The sequence below is a fragment of the Xiphophorus couchianus genome, chromosome 6, assembly GCF_001444195.1.
Source record: "Xiphophorus couchianus chromosome 6, X_couchianus-1.0, whole genome shotgun sequence".
In the NCBI taxonomy this organism is placed as follows: Eukaryota; Metazoa; Chordata; class Actinopteri; order Cyprinodontiformes; family Poeciliidae; genus Xiphophorus; species Xiphophorus couchianus.
The window spans coordinates 5515898-5533346 of NC_040233.1; the positions used below are offsets into that span (position 1 = coordinate 5515898).

The following is a 17449-nucleotide window of genomic DNA, read 5'->3' on the forward strand; positions in this document are numbered from 1 at the left end:
AATAGATTTTTTAAAATTCTGTAACTTAAAATTTTGGAGGCCATATTTTGATTTACTGTAGTTAAAAGTGCCACAATAATGACAACATTTTAAAAAATGCTTTACGGTATTGCTATTTTTATGTTACTTTTAGAACTTTTTTTTTGATAGCTTAGTTGTTTTACGGCATTCTGAATGACTGCTGTAACAGAATTTTGACGTAAATTAACAGTTTTTACGCTTTTTCCCGTTTCCATTTGTTGTGTTATAAAAGTCGTAACTTGCCGTCAGTAACTAATGATCAACAGACACAAACAGGCGGGGGTTTGGACGCTTCAAGGTAATGTTTTTTCTACGGCACTCAAACGCCCCCTGCAGACACACGCTCGTGACGCACCACGTAGTCGCGCAGAAACCCGGAAGTGCTAAGCAGGTATGTTTTCTTTTTTTTTCTTCTTTCTTTTTTAGTTGAAGGTATGTGTGGTAACACAGGTGGACTCGGGAAGATGTGACGAGTTGGTTTTTTGTCGGAGAGAAAAGATGGAGGCCTGCTTTCTGCGCTGGTTGCTTTTCGTCGCGCTGACAGCCTGGACGTTAGGAGACGGTAAGAGTTTTATCAAGGGAAGGGCAAATATTAGCATGGCTGCTAACCAATGTTGATTTTTGGTCTAAAGTTACGACGGCAACGACGAAGAAACATGTCGTAAAAACCCGCAAGTTTCTAAAATAGCCTCCATGTGCATGTGGTGTTTCCTTTTATCGCTATTATGAAAGAATGTGAGTTTTTACTTTAATAAGCTGCAGTATTTCTGTGCACCGATCAGACTTTTCCTGTCCGATGCCGATTTCTTGTTTTCTCTAAGGTCTGACCTATTTTTTTTTTTATTATTCTGTAACACAGAAAACACACCGATGTTCTTCGGGATGTTTTATAGTTAGTAGTTTATAATTTAACAGTAAATGGAAGAATTAAAAGTACATTTCCCTACATTTTCTGTTTTTTTTAATTTATTTTTATCTAGCTCAAAACGTGGGTGTCCAGCTTGTGCTGTAGCTCTAATCAGTAGGGGGAAAAACAAGCATTTTTGTTTTTGACGTGTTGTTTGTGAATTATGAGGCTCTGCTGGCCACTTTTTTAAAAGTTCTACATTTACAGAATAGTAGACGGCAGTCGTATCACTGAAAAGTGTAACTCCTTACCCTGAATATCAGCTGAAAAAAGGGGGAAAACACATTTAACTCTGATTACTTTAGGAAAAATAAAAAAATAAATAAGAAAGTGTTGCTTTTTTTTCTTCTTCTCATCTAACCAAAAGGCAGCACCTCCCCTGATACCTGCAGCCTCAGGCACTCATCTACTCATGTCTTATGTTCGTTGTTCTTTCTTTGTTCTTTAGATGAGCTGTACTGAAACAAATTTTGTTGTGCGTCTGTGCAACGACCATAAAAGATGATTCTGATTCAGAAACATTATTTAAATAATTTTTCTGAGATTGATTTCAAGTAGCAAATGTCCTCTTCTGAAAGGTTTTTCAGAAGAACTTTTTCTTGACTTGTTTCCAAAGTAAAGAATGTTAAACTAGTGATCTTTTTTTTTTTTTGCTTTGTTTTGTTTTGGGGGGTTTTCAACAAACTTTCTACACTAATGAATTACTAACGCTGCTTTTCGACTGTGTAATGAATGTTGTGGCCTTTTAAACAAACCCTTTCCTCCACGCAGACGGACAAGTGACTTTTGAGTCCGAGCTGTCGTCCAAACCCGCTCAGAAGTTGTCAAAGTATGGCTGGTACGCCAACGTCAGGCTGCAGAGGTTCCACATACCGGAGCAGACCGCCATCGCTCGCTGGCTCTTCTCAGTCAAAAAGGGCCACAGCTTCAACTGTGGGCAGCACAATGTCAGCATGTAAGTCACGAGACGCTGTTATGGAACAATAAATCTGTCGTCACTGGCTGATTTTTATTTTAACCAAATTCAACTATTTTTTTTTTTCCCCCAGCCACCTCCGATGGGGCGCCCCTCCCGTCATAAACCCAACAGAGACTGTGTTTCCAAATGCGACGCTGTGGGGCCCCTCCTTGTCCCTGACTCTACCGGTAACCTCCCAGAGCTCCACAACCTTTAACCTCTCCGATCCGGCCCCAGGGGACTGGTTTGTCGCTGCGCATTTACCGGAGGACGACGGGCGCATAGAGCAGAAGGTTTGTTCCGGGATTCGCGTTTATCAGAGATGAAGCAGCAGCAACGTGGGAGGCAACGCGCAGAGGCACGAGCTGTGTGATTGGTCCGCTCCCAACTTTAAATGCATAAACCAGGGGTCTCAAACTCCAGTCCTCGAGGAGTCCTGCAACTTTTAGATGTGCCTCTGCTGCACCACACCTGAACAGAATAATTAGGTCATTAAGGCTCTGGAGAACTGATCTACACAAGGAGGAAGTCATTAAGTCATTTCATTCCAGTGTTTTGTACCTGTGGCACATCTAAAAACTGCAGGACTGCGGCCCTCGAGGCCTGGAGTTTGAGACCCCTGGCATAAACTATAAACCTATAAATCTTTTAGAAATAAATCTACTCAGTGAAGCTCCCAGAACACCGGAGACGCTTGCAATCCGGCCTTATGATTAAAAAAAAGAAGCGATTTTTATTTATTTATTCCCCCCCCCCCCAAATATTAATTTTTCTAAAAATAAAAACTTTGCAACGCTTAGCCTTGCGTTGCAACGACAAGCTAGTAAAGCATGACGGACTGCCAGGCTTATAGTACACTGGGGTAAACCCTGCCCTACTGGTATCTATGTTGCTGCTGGTATGATTGTGTTTTTATTCCTATGAAAAAGTGATCAAATCAATCCCTGGCCAGGTCTTCGTGCACCACAGAACTCTGATAACTTCACTTAAATTTTAATAAGACTTTCCCATTTAAAAAGCGTTTCTGAACCTCTAAATAACTCAGTCTTTGGGAGAATAACTCCATGGATTTCAATTCTATTCGGGTCTTCTGTACTAGCATATTACAAACTCTATATCTTGTTTAGGGCTAATAATAGATAATGGGTTATATTTCATCCCATTAGGGATGAGGGATGACGTTAGTTGTGGAACAATGGCTTCGAAGAATCAGTCCACAACAATAGCCTCCTAAGAAACGGGGGGGGGGAAGCGAAAACAAAGTTTCATCTTTTTCCATAAGAAGTAGAACTTTAAGTTAACGCCTCTGTCATTACATGAAAGGGATATGGGCGTGATGAGGCATTTGACTGGGTGCAAACATCACAATCGCAGTGTAACATTAGCCTGACTGGATAGTTTAGGTCAGCACGCGATCACGCCACCTGTAAACCACCAGAGTTGCCCATCACACTTTGTGGCGAAAACTTTCATTTAGTTTTTATTGAACTCTGGCAGCTTTCCTGTAGATGTTGCCATTTCTGATCTGGTTTTGAAGATCGTGCAGTAGTTGTGTGAAACATCTCAGCAGTGAATGGAAGCAGCAGAAGGTCTCACTTTTCTACTAATTGCTCTACATTAATGCAGCAAACTTTCACACCACCTAAAAAATATCGATTCATATACAGTTATTTTTCTAATATTGCACAGTTAAACAAGTCACTTCAAGATAATGCTAATCACTTTAAGCTAATGCTAACCAACATGTAGTGATTGAAAGGGAAGTAAAAACGCCGATTTGCAACCAGATTGCAGCTGCAGTCATTCATTTTTCTCGGACACGGAGAAAAATTCACAGCTACAGCTTATTACCTTGGATTTTTGTACAGGCTTATAGACGGCAGTTATTAGTTTATTTGTTAAGGTCATTCACAAACTTCAGCCGATGTTTTCTACTGACGGCTGACACTGGAAAAGAGGTAATGTATACATGTCAAGCAAATCATTTGATTTCATTTTTATTCTGACTTGGAGCTTTTTGTTTTTGGCTAGCTCTAAAATTCTATATATTTTTATTAAAATAAACAAAGGTTAAAGGTGCTGTTGGATTATTTACTCCACTTTTCTGGCGCCACCTGCTCCCAGCACCTATCTGTGACTTACTTTTCGAACTAAAGTGGAACCAAACCGTCGTCTTCCAGTGCAAGCGATCTGGATGTGACGAGGCCTTTAGTCAGATGTAATCATCACAGTGTAACGTTAGCCTGACTGCTTTCTTTAATCTGTACTGTAATATGTGCAGCAGGATATGAATGTAAAGTCCAGTTTGCCTCCTGCGAAACCATTTCAGCCTGTAAGCCATGATGGTACGGTTGTGTACGTTGCCATGGTAGCGTTTCTGTAAAATTCCTCGTTTCTACCTCCGACCTGCTGAACCGGAGCGGTGGCTGTTTGCTGTGCAGCTGAGCAACATTCTTTCCATTTAGTCACCTGGTTGGTTTGTTAAGCAATGTCTTGATTGGAAGCAACTCCCCCCCCCATGTGCCCTTTCAGTCTGAGGTTGATTTTATTGCTTTTTATGTACAGTACAGACCAAAGGTTTGGACACACCTTTGAATTCAATGAGTTTCCTTTATTTTCATGACTATTGACATTGTAGATTCACACTGAAGGCATCAAAACTATGAATAACACATGTGGAAATATGCACTAAACAAAAAAGTGTAAAACAACTGAAAATAGCCCTTATATTCTAGTTTCTTCAAAGTAGCAACCTTTTGTTGTGATTACTGCTTTGCACACACTCTGCATTTTCTTGATGAGCTTCAAGAGGTAGACACCTGAAATGGTTTTCACTTCATAGGTCAACCTGCCCTGTCAGGTTAATAAGTGGGATTTATTGCCTTATAAATAGTCATGAAAATAAAGAAAACCCATTGAATTAGAAAGGTGTGTCCAAACTTTTGGTCTGTACTGCACGCACTTCTATATAAGTGAACTGACATGATTTATTTGTCTCTTTATGTTTCAGGGGTTCCCGTCCTGCTCCTATTACTTCCAGCCCCAGCTGTCGGTCAGGAGAGCGGCGGACACGCCCGTTCTGCACCAGGGAACCGTCCTGACTCAAACCGCAGCCCCCGACAGACCCGCACGTCTCAAGTAGTTACCGCAACACGGTGTCCTCCTTTTTTCGAAATGGTGTCTCATTAATTCAGATGTGCTAAATCGTGGCAGGTTGTTTGTGCCGGAGTTTACCTCGTCTCTCTCGATTTCCGTGGCCGAGTGCTCGTCCGGCGAGGCGTCGGAGAGCGCGGGCTGCTCGCTGCTCCTCAGGCTGGGCTCGGCGACCCTGCAGCACGGCCAGACGGAGCTGAACTGCTCCGGCGTCAGCTGCTCCGTGTCCCTCTCTAACCCTCCGTGGGACTCGTGGCTGCGGGTCGTTGTGGAGAGCAACCAAGTCAACCGAACTGTAACCTTCAGGGTTGGATCCAACTACACAGGTGAGGACTAAACTCTCACTCATCATAGTAACTCTTTATTAATTTATTCTTTACTTTTTCTTTTTTTGCACATTTCAGCATGTTACAACTAGGGAAGCACTGATTCACTTTTAAAAAAAAAAACTTTTATCAGGTATCTGATACCGATATCTGAGGTTTAGCATCGACCGATACCGATCCGATACAGAAAAACAGAGCTGAATTAATTTGAAACGCATCTTTCTTTTTCAAACACAGACATAAATATACTGAATTATAATTTTTTTAATGACTCTTCACCAGAACAATTGTTCTGTTGGTGTATTTAAGTGCACTTAAATACACCAACAACCTCACAAGCTTGGTCAAACATGTAAAAACAACACAACTTTAATTTGTTCATTCAGTGCAATTGGACGTAGAACAGCCAATCTAAAATAAATAAAAATTAATAATTAGGGATGCAAAATAGATTTTATTTTGTTTTCATACCGATAATCAATAATAACTGACTGCCGGTAATGGATAATACTCTAAACAAAATCAAAAACATTTCTTAAAGAACCACCAGTTTATAGATGCACATTCTTCTGCACATTGCTTTTCTTTAAAAACAAAAAACACAACTCAATAAGACAAAAGGATCAAAAATATTACTGAAATATCAGTAATATAACACCTTCGTAGTGAATCAGTTGAGAAAATCCAATTAATGTATTCTACAAAAACACTGCAAACTTGATTTTGTATTATCTATATTTAGAAACAATTCTTAATCGACGGTTTCTGTAGAGTAAAAAATGTGAATTCTATGATTGCTGTTACTTTTTCTGGCTCTAATGTGGGAAAAAAACCCCATCAAGGGTTATGAATGTGTTTGCATTTTCTGTTTCTGTCTCGCTCAGTGGGATGTAAGCCAAAGAGCGTAGGCCTCACAGCGGACGATGACATCACAAAGCTACTCGGCAAGAGCAGCATCTCCAACGCCACGGCGACGGGGAACGGCTCGGCGCCGGCTCCTCCGGCGTCCGCGTGCGTGTGGAGCGTCCCCGTGCTCTACGAGGAGCTGGACGTTCTGTCGCTGCGGTACACCCCCGTCAACGGCTCCAACGTCAGCGTCACGGAAACGCACCCGACGCTGCTCACCTACCCGCTGCCCCCGCAGGCCACCGGGGGAACGCTCAACCTGCAGCTCACGCTCAATTCTGTGAGGAACGCTGACTGAACCACTGACACGTGTGTGTGATTGTACTTGAACTGTTGAGACACACGGGTGAGATTTCTTTATTTGTTTGTTTGTTTTTCTAATATAGACTAATGCAACTGTGGGGAACAACAGCATCGTGGCCTGTTTCTCTGCCTGGGCTCCAGTCCTCCAACTCAACCACTCTGAACCCTGCAGAACAGGTACAGGTGGACCTGTCACCATAAACCGTCCCAGAAGTTATCGCGATAAACGATAATATTGTTCCTTTGAGACCATTTTCAAGTAATATAATGGTAATGACATAATAATGTAAAAACACATTCTCAAAGATGGACAAACTTTAAATTCTAATGGACTTTTAAACACTGGAACTGGAAAACATTTTAAATATGCAAAATAAATAAACAAAACAACAGAAATGACAAATAAAATGAATAATGAAATCAAAATTTAACTTAAAAAAAGGGTCTAGTTGAGACAAAAGCACCAGACGGAAGATTTTTATCATTCAGTTTCTGGAAGAAAGACAGAAAAGAGAAGAACGATATATTATGAAAATGGACATTATTGAATTTGATTTAATTTATTATGCGATTATTTGATTCATTCCTTATTGTGACTGGCTTGGGTTCAATATGAGTAACCTGTAAAAAAAATTATAACATATGCTTGAAATTAATTCTGCTTTGAGTAAATTGTAGGAATCACACACTCTGAAAAAAAAAATCATGGCTTAACTAAAACTTTGAATCTTAGTTTGGATTCAATTACCGTATTTTCTGGACTATACGACTATGTTGCATCAGTCATAAAAATGCGTCATGATGAAGGAAAAATACACAAGTCTCAGGATCTGTCAAACTTCATAAAGTGTGACTCCTAGTCCCGAAAAATACGCAATTTATCCTAGCCGTCTATTCTGAGGTCAACATTTCTATCAAAATCGATCAAAATTAGTGATTCAGAAGTACATTAAAACAATTTATTATTAATCTATGTATGATGTTTGTGGGTCTGATGGGCCCGCTGCACTTTATTGTCGAAATTCAACACAAACTGTAACTGTTTTCTTTAAAATACAAAAGATATGTTCTCTCTAATTTCATCAATATATGGCTGTTTTTTTTTTTTTTTCAATAAAAAAAGTTCCACCTGTTTGTCTTTTCTATATGACAAAACTGTGAATTCAGAAAGAACAAATTTTCAGTTCAGTATAGACGTAAACATTTATATTCACCTTTTAAAATGTACCTTTTATTCTTTCTTTGTGTTCTTTCACACACAAAGAACACAAGTTGAATGCAAACGATAACCATAACCACTTTATATGACAGTAGATGTTTGACAGGGTTTAAATCCTGGGCCATTATGAAGTTGTTGTTAACTTAAAGTTTTGTTTGATGATTTGGCTGCGTCAAATACGGAAACAAAGTGTAAAAAAAAGAGTCTGTACCTTCAGACATATAGGAATACCGGACGTCATCTTGTTGATTCTCTACAGCTTTGTTTGGGGGATACGCCGTCGGGATCAATGTCAGCGTCCCTAAAGCTGTGGTCAGGCTGCCTTTTCCTCAGTCCACAACATGGTACCTCACCCTGCAGCTCCTATGCAACAGGTAGAACACACACGCATGCCACTGCAGCATCATGACTTGTTTCAGTCTGTGTGTAAGTCTGACAGTGTGAGAAAGTACTCATGCGTAGGCTGTTCTCGTGTGTTTTCTGCAGCAGTGACTGCGGTAACGCCTCGGTGGTGTATGTGGTCCCGGAGGTGTCCGTCAGCGCCTGTGTGGACGACTGCGGGCCGTATGGTGAATGTAGGCTGCTGAGATCCTACACATACCTGTACTCTGCCTGTGTTTGCTCTGCAGGTAACACACACACACACACACACCCCTACCTGTGTTGGCATCTTAATGTGAAGTTGAGAGGTCATAGTGTTACATAGAGTCTGTGTGTGTGTTTTCTACTCGCATATTGTTTAGGGCAGAAACGATTAATCGGATCAATCAGATCAATTGTGATGAATCGATTATCGAAATCATTAGAAGCAGAATGGTTGAGATTTGTTTTGGAATGGCCTAGTTAATGTCCAGACCTAAATTCAATTGAGACTCTGAAGTAGGGTTGAAATGATTAATCGATTATTGAAATAATCGTCAACTAATCTAGTAATCGATGAATTGTTACATTTAGGAGTCTGGTATAAAGACTCCAAAAAAAAAAAAAAAGCCATTTGTTGGAAGAACGACATATTCAGAAGATTAATTAATACAAAAACTACAGAAGTAAATCTATACATTTTGCATTTAAAGAAAAAAATCTTTGCCTATAAATTTGTTCCACGTAGAACTCGAGTAGCATAGTTTTAACTTTACCCAGATCAAATTCTGTAAAACCAAAAGACTCTACTATTAAGCATCTTTTGATACCCATTTATTAAATATTTTATAAAAAAGTTAAAAAAAGAAAAGCGCTATGCCGTGTTGATAAGTCCAACAGAAAGTGCTGAGCTTTTCACATGTTGCAGATTCATCCTGTGCTGTAAATCAAGTGTACACTAAAGGAATGCTGTTATTTCATTTTAGGCAATAAGATGTTTGTTTTCCTATTTAAAAAAATGAGTTGAATCATTGGTGTGTATTTTTTAAATGTATTTCAAATATTCTATGAAATGACCTTGAATGGTTAAATAAAAAATCTGCAGGCTTTGCTATTTTATTTTATTTTATTTTTTTCCGATTAATTAATAGAATAATCTGTTACTAAAGTAATCGTTAGTTGCAGCGCTTTTGCTGTGAATGTGTTGATGGAAGCAGAAATGTCAAACACTAACACCATCCTCTTCTTCCACCTCTGCAGGCTGGAAAGGTTGGGGCTGCACCGACGGCTCCACCGCTCAGTCGTACGCCCGCCAGCTGACGGCAACCATGTTGCTGACGCTCAGCAACCTGTTCTTCCTGCCCGCCATCGTGGTCGCCATCAGACGCTCCTACATCACCGAGGCCTTCGTCTACCTCTTCACCATGTCCTTCTCTACGGTAAGCACTGCTGCCATCAAACGTGAGAGGACGAACCTCTTCAGGCTGAAATTACTGAGCTTCTGGGAATCTTTTCTTACGACTAAAGATACATGAACACATCACACAAGAACACTACGAAGTCATCTGGTCCTCAGGTACTGAACCAGCATGTTGCTGAACCAACTTTGGACCTGTTGACGCCAGTTTTTAAGAATTGCTGCCGCTAACGATTATTTTAGTAATCCATTGCTCTGATGATTAATCGATTAATCGCATAAGGAAATTGGCACATTTGGCAGATTTTTCATTTAACCACTTAAGACTTTTCATACAATACAAATAGCTGCCTTAAAAGATGCAAATAAATGAAAACAAATGATTTTTTTTTAGAATAAGATAAACATTGTAGCAAAGGCTGCATCTGCAGCTAAAAAATACTTCTAATATAAACATAGGAAAGGCTCAGCTCTTTCTGCTTGACTTGACATCAAGTCAAATTCATAAGATGCTTTATTGATCACATAGGGAAATTGAATGTTGCTGTAACTCATTAATTCAAAAATCTATGAAAAGTTACTGTACACTGTAGGGCTTCAGTACATCCTCAGCCTTTCCCCTTCCCTCCCTGCAGTTCTACCACGCCTGCGACCAGCCAGGCGCTGTGGTCCTGTGCATCATGGACTACGACGCCCTGCAGTACTGCGACTTCCTCGGCTCCATCTGCTCCATCTGGGTCACCATCCTCTGCATGGCTCGCCTGGGAGACACAGCCAAATACGTAAGAGGCCTCTGGCCTTTTTCCTTCTATAATCGGTTCACTTTACAGAGTAACGACAGCTTTAGCGTCCTCACCTGCTCCTTCCTTCCTCTCTTGCTTCCTTCCTTCCTTGTTGGTGTGCAGACTCTGTTTCTGCTCGGGGCCTTGCTCATAGCCATGTCAATGCAGCTGGACCGCAAGGGCCTGTGGAACCTGCTGGGCCCCATCCTCTGTGCCATACTTCTCATGGTCACTTCCTGGGTAAGAGACACGTCGGCATTAACATACTTTGTAAAATAATTTTTGTTAGCTTGTTTTTCATGAGAATCTTGAGACTGTGATCATATGATTGTGATTTGAATCTTTTGGGCTGTATTTATATTTGATTCATTTTTACTCTGTTTTTTGTTTGTTTGTTTTTACATTGATTTGTGTATTTGTTTCGTTTTATTTATGCTGCCTGGAGGGTTGAGGGGCGTCACAATTTTTGTAAAGAAAAAAACATGTATAGAGTCTTTTGGGTTGTGTTATGTAAAATATATTTCTTTAGCTTTACATCATGTTTTAATGTTATTCCCTCATCAAAAACACACCTGGAGTGTTGCCTTGTTTATTTTATAGCTGTTTGAGAATTCATTTAATCTCCACGGCAACCGTTAAGCTGTACAAAACGCTTGGTTGGACCTAGCCCCACCTTTGAGGATGAAGCTCCTCCTCTGAGCTGCAGTTTCCGAGCTTCCGCCTCACAGAGCTCCTTCAGACTAGCCAGCAGCCTTCGGCAAACAGCTAGAGGAGCTGCTCTTCCAATGAGCTCATTATACCAGCTACATCTCAGTGCAACGCTGGTACAAATGTTGTTAAAGGGTTAACAGGAGCTGTGTTGTGTTGACTTCCTGAAGGCGGAGTTTCACAAAGAACAGGAGATTTTAAAGAGACAGAGGCCCAATTTCAAGGCAATAAATTATAAAGTCAAATTCCTTCTAAGTCATATTTGAGAAATGCACAGCATTTTTACAACAGCTGAAGTTAACAGAGTTACTTGATTGGATTATGTGCCTGGGAAACGCATAACACTGCCCCTTTAATTGGTTCTTCCTCTGTTTTCTAGGCTACTTTGTGTATGTTTTGTTTTTATTTATGCCACCTGGACAGTTGAAATGTTTGTAATAAAAAAATTGTTTGAATCAGATTCTACTTTGAACTAAAAACAATAGCTATATAAACAGAAGGAGGGGGGAAAAAAACACCCACTTTTTACGTGACGGCTTCTCTTGTTTTTCTTCCCTAACGACCAACAGGTGTACAGGGGTGTCCGCCGGCGACACTGCTACCCGCCCTCCTGGCGCCGCTGGGTCTTCTACCTCCTGCCCGGAGCGCTGTGCGCCCTCATCGGAGTGTGCCTGTACGTCTTCGCCGAGACGGAGAGCAACTACTACTACACGCACTCGCTGTGGCACATCCTGGTGGCCAGCTGCGTGGTGTTCCTGCTGCCGCCGAGGGAGAAGGACCGGAAGGCGCTGGGCTGGAGCCGGGGCCTCAGCTGGAGCTGGAGGTGGAGCTGGAGGCCGCGGGTTTGTGGATACACGCTCTGCGAGAGCAGCAAAGACGAACTCTACACGGTCACATAGCAGAGGGGGAGGCGTAGCGGGTCCGGCGTTTATTTACAGTCTGACTCTTTACCTGGACGAGGCATTTTCCTGTGTAAAGCTGCGTATTCACATAAGTCCACATATATTTCATATTCACATGTGCTCCAAGTGGAAGGGGGGGGTGTTAGATTTAGATTGAGAAATAGGAACATATATGCTCTTTTTAACCCACATCCAGTCTGCTGGAATCTCTAGAGAGATGCACCAATTAGATTTTTATAGCCGATTTCTGGCCTGCCATGCAGACTTAATGTGATTCAAATTCTTCTTTATGGACTTTACTTACGAAATGCCAATTTTTAAATTTTTTTTACAGCTTTCCACCCGTAGGCGGTATCAAGTTTATATAGGGAGCAGAGGAAACAACACACTGTGTGTGTGTGTGTGTGTAATAAAGGAGTCGATATAAAACGGGGGTTTATTATTAGTTAAGATCAAAGACAAAATGATTTGAGTTGACATTTTAAACTATATTTAATAGCTTCCACAAGCACAGTCAGTCTGGCCAGATTTAGTAACTGTAAACCGCCTCTGGGTGCATTTTGTAGAGAATGCAGACCATTAACCAAACCCAAAGATTTCCAAAACGCTGCCAATATTTTCAACTCCAATTTGTTCAAACACGGCAGAGCGTGCCTTGATAATTCTTTAAAAAAAAAATATATATATATACATGGTCGTGAATTGACATTCTGTAAGAGACCGCTGCTTTTCTTTTTTTGATAAAGTCGGGTTACAAAACGTACAAAAATACAAATAAGTTAAATGATCAGCACCCGCTGGCCGTAACGGGCCACTGGATAGAAATCATGTCTGCAGCGTATCAGTTGTATGTTCGACTAACCTGTTAAGATGTTCAGGTTACATCGTTCCTGACAAACAAACCACTACAACGTTTCCCCCAGAAAACTTGCTGAGCCCAGTGGTTGGGCGCTAAGGCAGTCATTCATCCAGCGGCCCATTATGTTTTTGATTTCAAAAGTGTTTAAAGTTAACAGGACATTTTTAAATGTCACTTGATAACTATGTGTTATTGAAAGATTGGGAGATTAATACCTGAACACAAACTATAGAGTCTTAAAAAATGCAAACATTTTAAAAAGACTTCAAAAAAAATAAGCAATGCTTAGCCTGGTGGCCTGCCAGGCTTACAATACGCTGGGGTAAACCCTGCAGTAAATAAATAGCTCTCTGTTATGACAGGCTGAATTAACAGTCTGCGTGCCTCGGTTTTATTTCTAAATGGCTGCTTGGGCCTTTTTGTGCTTCCGTACTGATTCGTCATTCAATGGCAAACTTTGACTCATCTCCCTTCAGTAACAACGTCTCACTAAAAAAAAAGTGCTGATTCAGCACAACCTGTTAGCATTTAGGTGTATTCACTGGCAAAAAAAAAAAAAAAAAATCTTTTTTATTTTCTGCCTGTGTATTGCCTATCGTTGGTCAGAGCTGAACTAAAAGGAAATGATTCAATTTCAGCCAGCAGCTTATTTAAAACATCCGACGTCTCTGTGTCTTTACTGTATGTTCCTTGTTTCTTCTTAGATGTGACCGCCGGTACCCTGAGGTAGCAGACCAATACAGCTGTGAGCTATAAAGCAGGATTAATGCCTAAACGGGGTTGTTTAATTTGTAATAAGAGTTTCACATTTGAAGAGGTGGATATTAGCTGGTCACCATAGTAACATTAGATGAGCTGTAACTAGCATCAGACAAGTTTTATGTAGAGAGTTTCTGATCAAAATACCAATCAAAAGCATCTTGCTAGGCAGCCAGCTAGATGCTTTTTACTAGTTAAATCTTCTGGCCACCCACAGGTAATCCAAATCAGACAAGCTAGCTAAATCAGACTGTTTCTAGCTACCAAAAACAGCCCAACTAGCTACAAACAAACAGTCTAGCTAAAGCTGGCTAGAAACAGTCAGTCTGGCTATAGCTAGCTATAAGCAGTCTAGCTAGCTAGAAACAGTCATAGTCTAGCTATAGCTAGCTAGAAAGACTGATTTATGTTTTCTTTAGCTCCCATCAAGCTAGTTACCACAAAGAATTTAACTTTTTTTAGCAGCACCAGTCACATGTATTTGGTTAGTTTAATAGAAAAATTTGACATACTGGTTCCAATTTTAAAAATGACGATTTAGGAACAATATTCAAAATACTTTCCTTGATTTACTAAAAAGTGGAAAAAAGCACCCTCAATTATTCAAAATTGAGCATTTTTAACTTGAAGCAGTCAGCTTCAGTTTCCAAAAGGCTAACGTTTCCAAATTCAGCATGTTGAAAAGGTTAATGCTGTAAATGGACTGAACTTATTCACCCAAATTGCCCAATTCACCCATTGGGCAATTTGGGGTTAAATGCCTTGCCCAGAGACACATCAACATGTGGCAGGAGGAAGCTGGAATCGAACCTACAACCTTCCGATCGCAAGACGACTACTCTACCATACAGCCACAGTCGCCCTGGACTGTATTCCATTCATCATTCATATTGTCTGTTTAAAGTCTTGCTCTCTCTCTCTCTTTCTCTCTGAACAAACCGCAGACATGTCTCAACTCGTAGAAAGCAATTTCCTTTTTAAGATTCGTACAGCCTCCTGTTAATTTTAAACAGCTTACTAATAGGAATACTGGTAGTTTAGTCTTAGTGCAGTCACTGATTGGAATTACTAATTTAAGGCTCAGCAAGTAACCCAACAGGACCAATCGAACTAAAAATCATCTGGTGCATCTCTGTTTGTAGAGATTATTGGGGTTTTTTGTATTTATGCAATTTGTTAGACATGCTTGTCTAAAATATTTATAAGTGATATTGCTTAATCTTAATCTTAAATCTCCACAAAGATGTTGTATTTATGAATGATGTGTTTTTGTTTTCCCCCTATAGGTCTGGGTTCAATTGGAAGAGTTTAAAACCCCAGATGAAATTTGAACAATTATTTACTGCCAGGCAGGTACTATAATACTACCGAATTTGTACTGTATTCTATCGCATTCCTTGAAAAATGGCGTATCTGATTACACCTCACAAATCCACCTAACGGCAGGAAACTACTGCTGCTCATCACAATCACTTATTGTCTTCACACAGTGTCAGAATTCTGACAATCACATCTCAGTCTCATGGCTGCAGATCAGAACAACCTGGATGAGGAAAACGATGAAGACAATGTACGAAGAAATCACATTTACTGACTCTGTTACTTGGGTAAGATGGAATCTTTCTGAACCTTCCGGAAAAGGCAATTTATGCCTTTGGTAAATGCAGCATCTTTTTTAAAAAAAAAACTGTTATTTTATTTTTTACTGTTGTAGACCTAAGATCACAGAGGGCTCTTATCTGAACTCATGTATCTTCAGTAAAATAACTCATGAATTTTGAATAAGATTCTGGAGGCAGCCATGACGCCTGTTTACGACCTTGTATGTGCCCCAGATTTCTTTTAAAGACTTTTCAACGACTTTCATTCGATGACCTTTCACATTTTAATTGTAGTAGGTCACTCATACAAAACCTGTCGAGGTCAGTTGTTCTCCTTGTTATGCCTTTTTACTGCAAACTGTTTCTTTGTGAAGAAGAAAATGCCTGCCCTTGTAGAGGCACATGTCTCTGGTGACATCACAAAATACATCCAATCAGAGTTATTTTCCTTAAAAAGGACAAAAATTATTAACTTGTTTTTAATCCAGTTGGAGTCCAACTCAGCTGTGTGCCTGTAGCTGTGCATCAAGCTAGATAACCAGCTAGCTAGATGCAAAGCTTGCTCGCTAGCTAACTAGATTTAGCTAGATTTTACTGACTAAATCTTTCTAGCTAGTAAAAAGATTTAGATAGCTTTTACTAGCTAAACCTCTCTAGCTAGTAAAAACAGTTAGCTAGATTTTACTAACTAAATCTTTTTAGCTAGTAAAAAGATTTAGATAGCTTTTACTAGCTAAACCTTTCTAGCTAGTAAAAACAGTTAGCTAGATTTTACTAACTAAATCTTTTTAGCTGGTAAAACGATTTGGTTTTTTTACTAGCAAAGTCTTCTAGCTTGCTAAATCAGACTAGCGAGCTAAATCATACGGAATTCTGTTTTTTTTATTACCCAGCTTTGTTTTTATTGTCGTGTGTATTGAACATAACCTGGTAGGAATATTCTGCTTTGAACGAAGCCTCTTTGTGGAAGTAAAATGAAGAAAACGTTTTCTGTTCAATATACAGCCCATAAAATTACAACTCTAAGTTAATAAGATGTTTCTTTTTCACAGTTTCAGTGTGACATGAATCACTCATATATGTATAAATCAGCACTCAGTGAATGTATGCTAAGATTACTGGCCAGTGCCTCTTCCTTTTGTCTTTTTTCTTTTTTTTATTGCACTTTATGTACTGCTCTCTCTCAGAGCAGAGCAGACGGAGGGGGCGGGGCTTAGTCTCTTGTACCAGTAAAGCTACTGATATCCTGCTATATTTAATCCAAAACTCTATAATTGTCTCGCGTTTCTTTGATCTAGTTTTTTCTTAAAAGCTTCCATTTCTCTCTGTTGTGACTTTGCACACATTTTCCCCCGATTGTTCAAGACCTGCACAGCCTTCCTTTTATTGCTTAGGTCGTTTCTTCATAAAATGTAACTTTGTCACTAAGACGCTGGAATATGAGGGGGGGGGGGGAAATAACAACTGACCACTGTGACTTACCGCGTTCTTTTTTTTTGTTTGTTTATTGGTTTTTCTCATCAAAGGATATAAAATGTGATTCTGTTTCTTGTCAAAATGGAATCGAGCCTCGGAGAAATAAATCTACTGCGCAAGAAGAAAAGATTAACTGTGTTTGTGTTTTTGCAATTGTGATTTTAGTCTGTTGGGGTTCTTTCTCTGCCACACACACACACACACACATACGTGCACACATGGAGGAAAATCCAGATTTTCAGCAGTGAGAAGCCGGTGAAAAGACGGAAGCAGATTATCGTAATCCTCAGAAATGTAGAGAGCAGTTCTGTTGAAATGTTCATAACTGTGTGTGTTGTGTTCCCATATATAGCTCTCCTCCATTAGGAAATTGCAATGGCCCTGAAAGGTTTACAGATCAAACTGGCAGCTTTTCTGTAGCTGGAATATGAGAAGGCTAACACGCGTGTTAACTAGTTGGAAACTTGTATGTGTTGAGTGAGTGAATTAGGAGTTTTGAAAGGTGGAGGGGGAAATGGTTGCATGCTTTAATAACTCCACCTTAAGTTTTTATTATTCTATCTTTTTTTATGTTAGTTCATTTGATGGTGTATTAGGCCCATTGTAGATGGGAGGGGGGGAGTAAATTTCCACAGAAGGTTTCAGAAATTTTCTGGAAAACAACTTGGAAATTTCTGCGCTCGAAAGGTCAAAATGTTGCTTGAAAAACCAGAAATTTTGAGATGAATCTCAGCAATATGAGGGGGGTAAAAATTCAAACATTTTGACTTTTGAAAATCAGAAATTTCCTTG

General features: G+C 39.9%; 1 protein-coding gene and 1 long non-coding RNA gene across 5 annotated transcripts; one reads left to right on the top strand and one right to left on the bottom strand.

Moving 5' to 3' along the window:
* The first annotated feature begins 373 nt into the window (after window positions 1-373).
* Window positions 374-15256, top strand: pgap6 (post-glycosylphosphatidylinositol attachment to proteins 6). Of its 4 annotated transcripts, none has more exons than XM_028019562.1 (15): window positions 374-583; window positions 1700-1883; window positions 1978-2179; window positions 4897-5024; window positions 5100-5365; window positions 6250-6551; window positions 6658-6751; window positions 8053-8167; window positions 8280-8422; window positions 9414-9592; window positions 10206-10352; window positions 10476-10592; window positions 11630-11902; window positions 14867-14933; window positions 15071-15256. In XM_028019562.1, exons 1-14 carry the CDS (start codon window positions 520-522, stop codon window positions 14909-14911), a joined length of 2259 nt encoding a protein of 752 aa, XP_027875363.1. In that variant the 5' UTR covers window positions 374-519; the 3' UTR covers window positions 14912-14933; window positions 15071-15256. The 4 variants fall into 4 exon arrangements, 3 of the variants coding, with proteins under 3 accessions (XP_027875363.1, XP_027875364.1, XP_027875362.1); XM_028019563.1 differs by having other exon boundaries at window positions 14867-14929; XM_028019561.1 differs by having other exon boundaries at window positions 14867-15191.
* On the bottom strand, window positions 12285-16837 carry LOC114145930 (uncharacterized). Its single transcript, XR_003595789.1, has 3 exons — window positions 15921-16837; window positions 12862-15820; window positions 12285-12824 (listed from the first exon to the last, which is right to left on the bottom strand). It is a non-coding gene; the product is annotated as an uncharacterized LOC114145930 (long non-coding RNA).
* Window positions 16838-17449: the final 612 nt, after the last annotated feature.

Bases quoted from the DNA above. Each gene is read 5' to 3' on its own strand.
- pgap6 (XM_028019562.1), top strand. From the start codon at position 520: ATGGAGGCCTGCTTTCTGCGCTGGTTGCTTTTCGTCGCGCTGACAGCC. The intron at 5,366-6,249 runs GTGAGGACTAAA...TGTCTCGCTCAG, and splicing joins GGTTGGATCCAACTACACAG to TGGGATGTAAGCCAAAGAGC. The intron at 6,552-6,657 runs GTGAGGAACGCT...TTTCTAATATAG, and splicing joins TGCAGCTCACGCTCAATTCT to ACTAATGCAACTGTGGGGAA.